The sequence below is a fragment of the Centroberyx gerrardi genome, chromosome 5, assembly GCF_048128805.1.
Source record: "Centroberyx gerrardi isolate f3 chromosome 5, fCenGer3.hap1.cur.20231027, whole genome shotgun sequence".
Taxonomy (NCBI): Eukaryota; Metazoa; Chordata; class Actinopteri; order Beryciformes; family Berycidae; genus Centroberyx; species Centroberyx gerrardi.
In genome coordinates, this window is record NC_136001.1 from 19,464,166 (window position 1) to 19,477,949 (window position 13,784).

A 13,784-nucleotide genomic window follows, 5' to 3' on the forward strand; every position below is an offset into this window, starting at 1 on the left:
AAATATCTTTCATCACACTATGCTGGAGCCTGAAATTACATTATAGTAATGAGTGTGTGACTTCATGTTTGGATCTATCACACCGCTGAACAGTTGTAGTAAAAAAAAGTTTATTTTTTTCTCAGTCTTTATAGTGACAGTTTTACAAAGCAGTAGTACAGAGGCCATTTGTGAGATGCCTTTTCAAAGCACTTCTTGCCACTGGAATATGAATATATAATATACTATATATGCTTGCTGCTTGGTTGCTAAGCACAGATCCAAGTGGCAGTAGTACATAAACTGAGGTCACTCAGCACCTATTTCTTCACACGTCTCATGATCTTTACCTCCCAGTCAATGATAAGATTATTGACGACCATATATTGATTATTTGTGTGTCCGATGTCAGTGCACAGTGGCCACCATTGTAGAGTTGATCATGACAATGACTGCTTTTCAACACACAAGTACAGTAAAATAACAACACACACAATAAAAGGATGAGATTAATATGGTACAATATGCCAAAAAGTATAAAAAGCGGTTCTGCAGTTTTATGTGCATCTCTAATAGTGAGCTACTTCTTATAGCACCAGTGTGATGATTTTATAGCACCAGTGAATTATACAATCATCAATGTTCCTTTGAGTATATTTATCCATACACACATGATCTACTGGTCTGACATATATGGGTAAGGGCAAAGATAAGAAGGTGGAGAAACAAAAGTAGAACAAAAACTTAAGATACAGAAGTGTTTTGGCACAGGAGTTAATGTGTAGTATAGGAAGAGTCAGAGGTGAGGCCAAGTGAGGCGTGACTGGGAGGAAGAGGACAAGGGAAGAGGATGTCGGGATGTGGGTGGCTGAAATGCGGCAGTATTTGGGCAGGTAGCGTCCCTGATCTCCCATTTTCAATCAGCAACCACCGCAGCTCTTCCCGCAGCTGCTCCCTAGTGATCCACACTGTCCGGTCACTGCCGCCACGCCGCAGCGAGAGAACTGGTCACGGCACAGGTCCGCTAAACACACAGAGGGTGGGGGATTGGGTTACAAATGCATACACACACACACACACACACACACACACGCACGCACACACATGCACACATGAACACACACTCTGCTGAACCCACCTCTGAGCAGTTCTTCATGTGCACACACGGTCCTTACACACACCTCCTTGTTGATAACGTACACCCGTCGCAAACTGAATAGAAAGGAATGTGGGGTCACTTGGTGAGGCTGACATACTTAAGCGCTAATGACGTTAAAGGAATAGTTCACAGCAAAATGAAAATACAGTCATTATCTTCTTACCCCTGTGTCAGTGCAAACTCCATTGAAATTGGTAGGATCACCAAACACACAGCGAGTTTGCCCCCGTAGTTCCTTCTCAGCTTTTTCCCAAACTATTAGCGTTAATGGGGCCTTCTTTTACAGCTCCAAAAAAAAAAAAAAAGTAAAACATCCATCAGATGTCTTTAAACAGCCCATGCAGCAAAGTCCAAGTGTTTTGTAGCCAAATGATTGCAATGTGGATCCAAAAGTGCAATATTTACCTCATTATCGCTATTATTTTCCTCACTGACTGCTTTGCTGTGGAATGTGCCAGCAGTTGTGCGCCTGGTCGCCAGAACGATGTCAGTGAGGAAAGATAATGAGGTAAATACTGGACTTTTGGAACCACAGTGCAATCGTGTGGCTACAAAACATTATGCTGCATGAGCTGTTTGGAGAAATTTGATGGACATTTTATGCTTTTTTTTTGGAGTTGTAAAATGATGTAGTTTGGGGAAAAGCTGAGATGGAACTATTGGGGCTGCAGTGGAGTTTCGACTGACATAGGGCTTCATTTTGGGATGAGCTATTCTTTTGAAAATACCCAAGTCACGTCAGGTTGTACATACCTGTAGAAGCAGAGGCTATTCAGGCACTGCTTGCATGGCTTGTGGACAGAGTAGAGTCTGGTGCAGGGGTACTGCTCCTCTCTGCAATCTAGAAATCACCAAATAATACAACCAAATATACAGCAAAATACTTCTTTACTCAAAATAATCAACTGATCATCTTTCCTCTTCTCCCCAGCTTTCTTACCAAGAGGGCCCGGTTCTGTGGGCTCCGTCTCCAATTCTGAAACCCACACAGAAAAGGTAGAGACTGGTTTAAAAAAAACGAGTTATAGATACTGTACAAGCCACTTGCAAACCGCATTGTAACACATCATTATAACAAGGGAGAGCTGTGAATCGGACCACAGGAGAATTCAGCAGATATACAGCATATAACATGTAAATGTACCTGACTGCTCTGGACGGACCGCCGGGTCCAGTCGAACCTGCTGCTGATAAGTTCCAGAAAGAGATTCGGAATTCTCATTAAGAGAGTCTGGATTCTCTAAACAGAGAGAAATAGAGTGAGCGAGAGAGAGAAAGCGAGAGATACTTTTCGTCAAATACATTGGTGTTTAAATATGAAAGTAAACCACCAGTACATTTCTACGAACTCAAATACATCTCACCTGGGAAATAATCAGGTCCATAGTCCTCTGTGAAGCAAAAAAGAGGAAGAAATTGGGTTTCATGAGATGAACATTGTGAAAGTAATTAGTTCTACAGCTCCACTCCAACTTTGCCCCCCCCCCCCCCCCCCCCCACACACACACACACACACACACACACACACACACACACACACACACAACAAAGCACCATATAAAATGAACCACCTGCATGCCAAAACTGAGGAAAATGAGTAGACTGCAAGGACTCCGGGGTCTAATGCATGACTTCATATGCAAGATGTTTACAAATAATAACATGCTTCGTGGTCAAAGCGCTATTTACACTATGACAACAGTTCCTATCCGTGTGGTAAACAAAAGGAGAAGGAAGAAAACTCCCCGAGGCTAGGTGACACATCAGAGGACACAAGAAAATAGTGAACAGATGTGGAAAGCTCTGATATAAACTGATGCTGAGCTGGAACAATTCAAGCCAATATTCCCTTAATGAACTCACCCAAAAAAGGAAATGGTTCCTGGTACTGGGCCTGGGCAAGAAGCAGCACTGTTGATGAGAATGTAAAAAAGTCACAAAGCGGCGGTGTTGAGCAAAATCAAGTATGTGTATTAAATACAAAGGAACATGGGGGGTTTTGAGTGGAAAGCTGGACTTTTCTGGAGTTACCTGGCATGCAGATTAGTAGGAGGACTCTCATGGTCGCTCTGGGAGGTAGACTGACTTTGACACTGGAGGGAAGATGAGGAGAGTATTACATGAAAAGTAAAGCAATATGAGGGGAAAAAAGTACTTGGTGCCATAAAAGGTTTGATATTCCTTTGGTCTTCTTTCCCCACATTAAACCCACTTCTCTCCTTTCCCCTCCACTATTTCTCTCTGCCCTCCATCACCTTTTCCAACCCCCTCCCGCCACTCTCCTCCCTCTCTCTGCCCTCCTTCACCCCTCATCCACCGCCCCTCCACTGGCCCCAAACAGTCAAGGGAAGAAAGGGAAAACTCTGACAGCAAGAATGTGGCACGTCTGTCTTCCTTAACAATCTCTCTGTTTTCCTACTTTGCTCCGTCCCACTGCAAGAGCTCGCTGCAGCAGACAGTCTCGGGGCTGCATTCCAGGAAAAGAAACGCTGGACCCCTCTACCCCACCCCTCCCCATATCCCTCCCTCCCGCTCTCTTTCTCTCTCTCTCTCCCCACATCGTTCATTTCCCTTTTGTCGCCCTCACTGGTCATTTCCTCGAACCCCTCCCCCTCCCTTCTCCCCTCTTTCTTTCTTCCTTCACTCGACCAAGCAAAGGGCTTCTCAGTTTGAGTCCTTGACTCAAAATGACATGTGGGCGTAATGACATGAAAGCTGACAGTGTTCTCAAGACACCGCTCAGTAATAAACCATTCTACAATTACCATTTGTTTTCTTTCTCGTTTAGATTAGTTTTGGTTATCAGTGAAATCCAGTAAGTCATAGTGAGACTTGAGACTTGTATGTATGAATGCTTCTCCTCCACAGCACTATACTCCACACACACTTTTTTTTTTTGGATCTTTGTGCTTTGTATTTTTTTTTACACATCATACAGTATTAAGTTTTGTGGTCGATAACTCAGCTATTCTCTTCCAGTCTCTCTGTGGTTGCGTGTAGATGTTTGTGAGGCCACATTGTATACAGCCTATGTGATGTAAACACGTCTGCACAAAGTTTGCCTGTGTATCAATAACTGTGTTTGTGTTTGCGTACAGACACACACACACACACACACACACACACACACACACACACACACACACGTGACTGCGCTCAGACATTCTTCTTGTGCATCACAGTGGCTATCGGAAACCATATGTTTTCACAGCACACATCTGGGAGCGATTAGCCCCCCTCTCCCCATTCAGTCCTTCCCTTCCCTAAGACCCCCCTCCCACCCCCCAAACCAAGAAAAAGCTGGGAGGACTTGGGAACAACGGGAGGAGGTGCATTGCTGTCATTTATTTCCCAAAAGTATGGCTTTTGTTTTCATGCAACAAACTAAAGAAATCCAATTTCCCCATCTCTCTCCCTGCGCCCTCACCGACCTCCCACCCGCTGGACGCGACTGTTTTCTAATGTTGGCCACCTCGCTCCTTTGTAGTGCCATTGCCGCAGGCTGAGCTGCGAAGTGAAGTCCCTCCTCCTGGATTACTGAGTCTTCTCTCCAGTGAAAACACAGGACCACATGTCAGTTCTCAAGAACCATTAGGCTACACGAAAATTAGCCTCAATTAAGACATTATGCCGATAGATCAGCGCATCGGGGACAATAGTGTCGTTGAGACTTGCGCGTCCTTTAAGATGACAACGCAGCATGCAACAGGAATCACAAGATGTGCTCTGAGTTTGTCCCTCCATAACTTTCAGCACAACTGGAGTTCAAATGAAGTCGGCTTAACTCCCTGAACCTGAATCTGAATCTCATGACCACTAGTGCATTTGAATACAAAAAAAGATGCACCCAACTAAACCAACAACTTGATATCAAAAACAAAACATCTTGCATTTCAAGATGACATAAAAGAAATTGGAGTTCTTACCTAACTTTGATTCAGTTTGCTCCGACTATCCTCAGATCTCATGCGTCCGCGGAGTGCTGGATAACCTAGCGCCACATTGTACCACCCCGCATCTCTGTCTCCTCCCCGTCCCAGCCTCCAGCCCCCGGTCCCAGCACCGACCATCAACAAGCCCAGCACACACAAGAAAATCAGCTATACCTGTCCTACTTATACAGTACGGAAGAGGATTAGGGCCATTATGTGAAATGTTTGAGTTCTGAGAATAATCTCAGAATTCTGAGAAAAAAGTCTGAATTCTGAGTTCTGACTTTATTCTCACAATTCTGACTTTAATCTCAGAATTCTGAACTTAAACTCATAAGTCAAATAAATGTTTCACATGTGACCCTCATCCTCTTCTCTAATACAGCCGCAAAGTCCCAGATGGCAAAGCATTTTCTTTTGACTGTCGGAGTTCTTCACACCAGATTCTGTTTAGTGATATGTGATCAGGTAGGCCTAATTAAACTTCAAAATATTAGGTAATAATAGGCTACTTATCAAGCATATGGCCCACTATTAATCCATAACCACGGTTTCTTTTGGCATTAACATATTTTTGCTGTTATCCACAATTCTTGAATCTTTTCAGTTCAAGTAAGCAAGCAGGTAAAGTCTACAACCTGCAAAAACACTATTAAATAAAAAGGTGTACCTGACATATACATCTAAACAATATCTGCCTTTGTGACAGGCTCCAGGTAAAAAAAAAAAAAGCAACTCTTTTAGAGCTAATATAAACTGAAGAGCAGAGGGTCTGCACAAGGTTGACATCTAGAGGACACTGATTGCTAATCATTATGGATATGTATTGCACATAACATCTCAGCTTGCATGGAGAGGACTGATGTGAAGTGAGATTAGTGGTAACGGTCATGGATCAAAACAGCAGAGGAAGAAAGACACACAAGCAAACATAATAACCAATGAAACAATGGCAGGCATTGCAACTATTTATTGTACATTAAAACAAAGACTGCTGTTGGTGGGATGGTGGAAGAGCTGCGGGATCATACAAACTGTATGTCTGCCACTTGCTAAACTGAAACGCATGAAGCTAAAAAATGGGCCTTAACTGGAGAATGCCTCATTTTTATTATAGTATGCTGCCTCATGTCTCTTAAACACACAAACACACTCACACCTGAGTCAGTGATAAATACCTATGTTTTATATCTATGACTCTGACACACTTTCTCTCCTGCATACATACAAATACATTGTGCGCTGGCGTATCACGAAGTCCCCAAACCACATACATACAGCACCCATTTCCATTGCTGTTCACTGTCTCCTGTGCCTGTGGAGTGTGGTGATGTTGAAGCTGACAATCCCATCAGACCTCACTAAGCATATGAATCAATATATAATTTAATGATGGAGGGAAAGGTTGTAAAGAAGTAGAACTGAGGCTTCAAACAGCAGCTGCCTTCTTCTCCTTGTAAGTGGCCATCATCTTCTTAATCTCAGCTATGGCCTTTCCTGGGTTCAGTCCCTAGAAGGGAGACAAGCATGAGGATGAAGAGAGACAACAATAAGAATCATTTTGAAATGCCCTATGAATGAATAGCACGATGCCTCATCTGCAGAGCACACATTCTGTTATGAGATGTGAGAACCATACAGAGATTGTGGTGCGGTGGTGTACTTTTGTATTGGCAGGTTACCTTGGGGCAGGTCTTGGTGCAGTTCATGATAGTGTGACAGCGGTACAGGGAGAAAGGATCCTGCAGCTTGGACAGACGTTCCTCTGTAAACTCGTCTCGTGAGTCGATCATCCAACGGTAAGCCTGGGAGAGAACAGGATGTAAACCTAGAAACTCTTCATCTGCACAGCAATTTTTTAATGCTCATTCAGAAGATGATCAAATGTCCCAGATGTGCATGTAACTGCACATATACAGACGCACACGTACCTGCATAAGGACAGCGGGCCCAAGGTATTTGTCTCCATTCCACCAGTAGCTGGGACAGCTTGTGCTGCAGCAGGCGCACAGGATACACTCATACAGCCCATCCTGCACAGAAGAGGGGGGAAAAGGATATTTTCAGACGACTGCAACGACTGGAAAACTCGTTACCTGTTTGTTTTTTCACCAAAATGCAAATATTGGTATACCAGTTTTTGTCTGTCCTCCACAGACTGCAGGTACTGTTCCTTCCCCTCTTTTGACTCGTCCTTCTTCTTCAGATAGGGCTCAATGGACTTGTACTGAGCGTAGAAGTTACTCATATCCTGTAATCACAATTCTCTAATCAAAACTCCATCCAGCACAACCCCAAAGAAAATGACAAAATGACACTATGTAAAATGCCTTGAATATTGTGATGACAGGCAAAAACACAATGGATATGAAAATTGTTAATCTGACGTTTTTTAAATCGATCCATATGGGGGACCACAAGTCCTACAAATTGATATCTCTGTATCTGGTTAGCCTAATTTCATAAAATCTGTTACAAGTATATTACAAAATGTATCAAGTTTGGCTAATTGGATTGAAAGTGACATTTTACCTCATAGCTTATAGCCACATAAAGACTTGTATTTGCACCAAATTTCATGTAAATCTACCAAACGAGGAGCCAGATGGCAGCATTTTGAGTGTTTTATCTCCATTCATAGCGATGTTAATGCAACAATGGATGCATATGTTACGGTAAATGTGGGAGGTGGTAGGTAAAGCTGGTAAATGTATACATTAATGAGGAGGAATTAATATTCTTACTCACAGGGACCAGATCCTTGACCACATACATGTGTGGCAGGGGGTATATCTTCGTTGGCTTGCTGATGTTGGTGTCAATCTTGTCGAGACAGGCAAGTGTGTTGCCCCCATTGATGTTCATTGCACAGGATCCACAAATACCTGTATTTACACATAAAAAGTAGTTCTTCTTTTAAGAGATTGGCCTGTTGGTAAACTTACCCCTTGGTCTATTCCTTTAAATACACAAGCCTGATGTTTTCTTTAATTCCTCAATAGTAAACTAGCCACATGACCGTTACTGACCTTCTCTGCAGGACCGGCGGAAGGTCAGAGTGGAGTCCATCTCATTCTTGATCTTGATTAGAGCATCAAGAACCATTGGGCCACAGCTGTTCAAAGGAAGAACACAGCCAGTCAGTAAGTCTAGATTTCCAAGACATCAAACTGTCAAAAATAACACCTCTGATGCTTTTTATTTGACCAAAAGGAAAACCCTGACAGTTGTTATAGTGCATTTTCGATTTTGGCTGCAGTGTCTCGTTGACAGAGGAGAGTTGAGAGTCTCCCAAGCTAATTAAAGGACCAGTTGAGAGAAAAGGACTGGGAAGGTGCCAGGCTGTCAGAGCCATCTGCCTTAAATCCACATGGAGGCTGTTCTGTTTCCATGTGCTCAGTCACTGCTTCTTGAACACCCTAATCACCATGCATCCATCAGTGCAAGTGAACATGACCTGAACCAGGACAATCACCATTTTATTACTAGTAGAAACTATTATCAGTGTAGCAAAAGGTCATAGTTTACAGCAGACATTATACAAGATAAGCCCAAATATGTCAGAGTGTTAATGCTCATTGAGACCAAGCGCTCCTCAATGCAAAGAAGAAAAGCAAATCCAAGGCACTCTTCTCTTAGAAAGAAGTTTAAAAGCCTTTATGTTAATGGCACATTAGCATCATGGCATGCAGCACACGATGGCACTTCCTCATCCTCCTCATTGCAATTGGAAAAGTCTGTATCACATACGCATTGAGGTCGATGTCATAGGTCTGCATGCGGGGCTTGTCTCCTGGAGTGTCTGGGTCCCATCGGTACACCTGGAACTTCTTTATTCTGGGCTGTGTGGCCGGAGCTGCTGCTGTTTGGGCATACCGCACCGCCTGACAGGAGGGACAAGAATCAGCACAATCTCCTCTCTATTTTTGCCATAACAAGCCATCTCACCGCAGCTAAGCTACATACATCCGCATAGCTTCATGATGCACTTACAAAAGAATAATAATAGTTCCTTGTGAAATCTCAGCAGACAGTAATCATTTAGATTTAAAAACCATCCATATATGTGACTGAACAGAGTTCGAGCTAGCAATAGTGTTACATTACCACTCTATCACTGCTTATTATTCCAATAAATAGTTAATAGTTTTGCAGTTCTTTCCAGGAAACTCCAGGAAATTGACAGTATCTTATCTACTCCACCAAACAGACTGCTTACATTTTCTACTACATAAGTTCATGGTTCTTTCCAAGAAACTCCACAAGAAATTAACAGTTCCTTTCTAGGAAAGTATTAGGAAACTGTGGACCCAGAAAATGAAGCATTACCAAAAGTATAGTTATAAAGCATACAACTGCGCAGATACAAATAAATAAATGAAAGTCTTACAGGATCAGCAAACACAATCACTGTAATGTCGTGAACTGCTGAACATGGCTCAAGGATGATCATTTTAAATGGTCTTTATATTTGAATCAGGTAAAAGTTTTGTTTGACATAATTGTATTTAACATTTAAGAAAAGTCTCAAGTTGTTTTCTACTTTTGCTAGACAGCCCGCTACCTGAAATGAATTTGTCAGCCGGTAGCCGGTGGCCAATGTTTACAAGTTAGGTAACTCTTCCTGTCACGTGGGTGTTACAGCTTTTGGTTTTCACCTTCTACTTTAATAAACACAAGCTACAGAATAAACAACAAAATACACAATGAAAGTGTTGGATCCGTGTAACGATAGATGACAGGGACTAAGGTTTATGTTTACAGGTTACCTGGACCTCCTCTACCTTTACATTAAGTAACCAATTGCCAGACTCCAGTGCATAGACAGAGCCTTCTGCTATCAAAAGAGGATTTGCTGTCCGCTGAGCAGAGCGATAAGCGAGTGTCTTCCTAACAAGCAGTAACAGTAACAGTTCGTTTAAACGTTTTATTTGTTCGTATAAATGTCACCATACCACCAGTCCGGCGGGGGAACGGAATGCCAACACACCACAGCGACTCAAGGACGAGAGACCAGCAACCGACATTTTGGAATATCTCTGACCTCCAGTTCCTGCTATCCCAGGATCCACCGTAGCTGCGTCACGACTCTGGTGGGAGCGCGTATTTTGTTGAGCGACGTCTCCCGGTTTTACAATCGGATACAAAAGAAATGCTGTCTATTAGCAAACCATTTCTAGTCATTTGACTTGACTGTGACCATTTAAAAACCTGTTTTCGGCTGTGTATTTCCCACATGTTCTCCAGGGTAAGGGTCACGCACCTGCGATGAAACAGATCTGCTCCTTTCTAAAGAGTAGGTAAATCAATGTAATGTAACTCAAACCAAACAAACCCAACAGCACTCGTAAAGCACAGCGGTTACAATGGTTGAGTTTGATTCAATAACCTGTCGGACTCTTTCTTAGGTGTGTTATGTCAGCAAGCCCGGGCGGAATATGGAACACCACTCAAAAATGCCCCGGTGTATAAATCGAACATACTCAGTGCGCCGCTGTGTCAGTTAGGCGGCGTGCGAAATTGAACTCACATACTGACACACCACACACACAGTTGGAGCTGGATTAAGGTCACTTAATCCAGCGTTTCATATTCTGAAAAAGAGACTGTGGCGAAGTTGACCGAAAACAAAAAATGGTATTTCTGACGTTGTCGTGTTGGATACGAAACCGCGGACCTGACAGATACTGGAAGGTTCAAGAAGTTCTCAAACATGCACGGGTAAGGCTCAGACTAGTTCCTGGATCAGAAGGGCTAACGCTATAGCCATCCTACTGTCAAAGTGGTGTGCTATCACCATCATCAAGTGTAATTATCATGAAATATTGGCTAATCTTGTGATAACTTTGAATTGTTAATTATAATAGATCATGTGTACGCTTGTGTACTCATTCTCCTGCTCGTTAGAGATGCCCTACATCATGCTCGATCCGGTTAGAGAGATGACCCATCATCCTAATCTAATGTAACTAGCCTGATGATGACAGTAACCGTCAGTCATTCTCCCACAGCATTTCAGAGGCAGAAAGAACCGATGCTACGGTTTGGCTGTGCGGGCGGTGCGGAGGGCTTTCGTCTACGCCACCAAAGCTCGGAAGCTGAAGAAACGTAACATGCGAACGGTAAGATTGGGTCTGTAACAAATTGTTGATAAGTGTACGTGGGGGTTTAACGTTAACGCTCTCTTCGGCCCTAAATATGATGATGCTGGTCTGGGTGAGAACCTGAGGATGGAGCTGGATGCAGGGTGGCTCCTTTCATCATGAGGCTCTCTCAGTAATTCAGTTCAGTAATATCTGGGGAAAAAATGGATTCAAAATGAGTGCATATACCAGATGACCTCACTGTTCCTTACTTGAAATTTCCTAGTATTCTCCCTCATTTGAATAAATTCAATCTTTGACTTAATGCAGAGTGGTTCAGAATCATGTGTTTCGTGAAGAAATCTTTGGGAATGTCATGGATTGGACACCACATTACACCAAGCCCCATTAGTTGCAGCAGCGACTGCTGTAGATTCCCAAAGTCACCTTGTGGCACTTCTCATCAGGCCGAGTTCTTGACCGATCCTCCCTTCCAGCCACACCTTGCCTGTAATGTAGTCAGGTGCCACAATGAACCACTACATTTTTATATTTGCTACGCAGGGCGGCGTAGCAAGTAGGCAGACCGCCTTTAACCAGATGACCCAGTTTTAAGCTCCGGTGACGGCAACATCCACCCTGCCAAAGTGTCTCTCAGCGAAACAGCTGGATCCCTACCAGCTTCAGGGGCGCTGTTCTGTCGCTGTTTCATCTGAGCACATCAACATGCTGTTAGATAGCTGACAGTGTGGTGTGCCACTCACTATTCAAGTCAATTATTCTTCTAATCAGAGTCTTGCAAGGTACCCCTTACTATTCTAAACAAAATTAACCTTTCATCCTGGCATCATGAAATCTCAGGTTTCTAGGGATGTGGAGCACAAGGGTCTAATATTGCAAATTTTAATTGATAATCTGTCACTAATCATGGTAAGTAATTTCTTGGATGTTCATCGTTTGTTGTGGTCTATTTCTTCAGCTCTGGATCTCACGTATTGCAGCAGCATCACGAGAGCACGGCATGAAGTATCCTGCCCTTATGCACAACCTGATAAAGGTTAGTAGTCTTTCATCTCTTTACCCACCTTTTTTTCCAGTTAACAGTGCCGAATATTGTACTAGGTCTCTCTACTCTCTTTATACTGTGAAGACTCCTCAGGCTTTGATGTTTCACGCTACCTGTATCTCACATTTCCTCTTTTCTCCCCATACAGAGCAGCGTTCAAGTCAATCGTCGGGTCCTCAGTGATCTTGCCATCACAGAACCTCGCTCATTCCTCGCGCTTGCGAAGCTGGCACAGGCTCGGCAAGAGGAAGGCTTCCGTGCAGCGCTGGGTGACGGCAAAGAGCCTGCTGGTGTCTTCTCACGTGTTGTTCTGCTACAGTAATGGACCGGCTGTAGTTATGGACTCACAATTACTGTGTCGTATAGACAGTTTGCTCTTGGATTGTGGAGATGTGCACACAGTAGATGCTTCTTCTTAGCAAATTCTTCAGAAAGATCACTGGAGTTCAGTGTGTATTTACTTGACTTTTATGATACTGTGTTGATCCTCAAAGGATGAAGTCTCCTTGTCACTTGCCCCGCCCCCCCCTGCCCCCTGCAGTGTCTTGTTCAAGGACACTGCACTCCAGCTGGGCAGATGCTTACTGTCACGGGGGCTTGAAGGACAGTCTCCCTACTCACTGTGCTAGCCTGCACCCATGCTGGGTTAGTGCTGTCCAAACGTATTATATTTGTGAAAAAAGAATGTCACAATCCTGAATTTTCCTTCACGGACACTAAGGTGAGACCATTGACTGAAGTGGTCTGGTGCACCTGGTTTTGCCCTGGGTGTTTTTTTTCCACTTGGCATTCCACGCTGCTGGCTTCGTTAACACTGTCGTAACTTGTTGGACTTCTTCCAGAATAGCCCAGGTCAGGTCCGCGAATATGCAATGACGTTGTAGCTTTAGAAGTGATTCAGAGCCTAATGTTATGTTAGAAATGTATTGTATGTTCTGATAAGTCATCGCATGCACATCGCCTGCACATCGCCATAATCCAAGATGGCAACTGGCACTAAACACCAGAGTGATTGCGGGTCCATAGACAGACCTGCTCATGCCCCTTCCACTAATTTCAGTGCAACATCTCCCTCATCAATGCCAGATTCCCTGCTGCAGTGCTACCAGCTCAATGCTCCTCAGCAAAGTTCCCTCAAAATTATGTTAGAGGATGTGATTGTTAATTGCCATAATCCTACCTCTATATACCATATGCACCCATTTGTTAAGGTATGATTTGATGCTTCTGGATTGTGAGTTTTTACGGGTGAGAGGGAGCAAGAAGTGTCTCAACTTCACTTTGTAATGCCTTTTGTCTCTGTGTAAATATATGTATTTTACCTATTCTTCTGGTAAAGTTGTGTTCATTAAATGTTTTGGTTCATTAAACAGTTTGGTATATTTAAATATTTTTGTCTTGACTCCATTTAATGATAATGTCATTAGCAATTTCAAGGATATTGTATTTTAGGAAGTCATTTTACTCTAAACTATTTGTAGCTTTCAAGTTCAATAGTAATGCTTCTCTAATGATGCTGTAGTGACCGAGCTCAGCTGATGCTCCTTGTTAGATGCTGTACAGAG

At 43.2% G+C, this 13,784-nt stretch overlaps 3 protein-coding genes across 3 annotated transcripts; 1 reads left to right on the top strand and 2 right to left on the bottom strand.

The window, feature by feature from the left end:
• Nucleotides 1–93: 93 nt before the first annotated feature.
• Nucleotides 94–5,192, bottom strand: mfap2 (microfibril associated protein 2). The gene is made up of 9 exons (XM_071925907.1): nucleotides 5,065–5,192; nucleotides 3,170–3,231; nucleotides 3,002–3,049; nucleotides 2,503–2,529; nucleotides 2,283–2,378; nucleotides 2,079–2,114; nucleotides 1,892–1,979; nucleotides 1,118–1,191; nucleotides 94–1,003 (listed from the first exon to the last, which is right to left on the bottom strand). The coding sequence occupies exons 2-9, from the start codon at nucleotides 3,198–3,200 to the stop codon at nucleotides 900–902; spliced, it is 504 nt and encodes a 167-aa protein (XP_071782008.1). The 5' UTR covers nucleotides 3,201–3,231; nucleotides 5,065–5,192; the 3' UTR covers nucleotides 94–899.
• An 810-nt stretch (nucleotides 5,193–6,002) lies between these two features.
• sdhb (succinate dehydrogenase complex, subunit B, iron sulfur (Ip)) lies at nucleotides 6,003–10,136 on the bottom strand. The gene is made up of 8 exons (XM_071925881.2): nucleotides 10,026–10,136; nucleotides 8,821–8,954; nucleotides 8,100–8,185; nucleotides 7,819–7,955; nucleotides 7,205–7,321; nucleotides 7,002–7,103; nucleotides 6,753–6,875; nucleotides 6,003–6,580 (listed from the first exon to the last, which is right to left on the bottom strand). The coding sequence occupies exons 1-8, from the start codon at nucleotides 10,095–10,097 to the stop codon at nucleotides 6,500–6,502; spliced, it is 852 nt and encodes a 283-aa protein (XP_071781982.1). The 5' UTR covers nucleotides 10,098–10,136; the 3' UTR covers nucleotides 6,003–6,499.
• A 448-nt stretch (nucleotides 10,137–10,584) lies between these two features.
• mrpl20 (mitochondrial ribosomal protein L20) lies at nucleotides 10,585–13,591 on the top strand. Its single transcript, XM_071925919.2, has 4 exons — nucleotides 10,585–10,791; nucleotides 11,082–11,192; nucleotides 12,133–12,210; nucleotides 12,368–13,591. Exons 1-4 carry the CDS (start codon nucleotides 10,705–10,707, stop codon nucleotides 12,539–12,541), a joined length of 450 nt encoding a protein of 149 aa, XP_071782020.1. The 5' UTR covers nucleotides 10,585–10,704; the 3' UTR covers nucleotides 12,542–13,591.
• The last annotated feature ends 193 nt before the right edge of the window (nucleotides 13,592–13,784 follow it).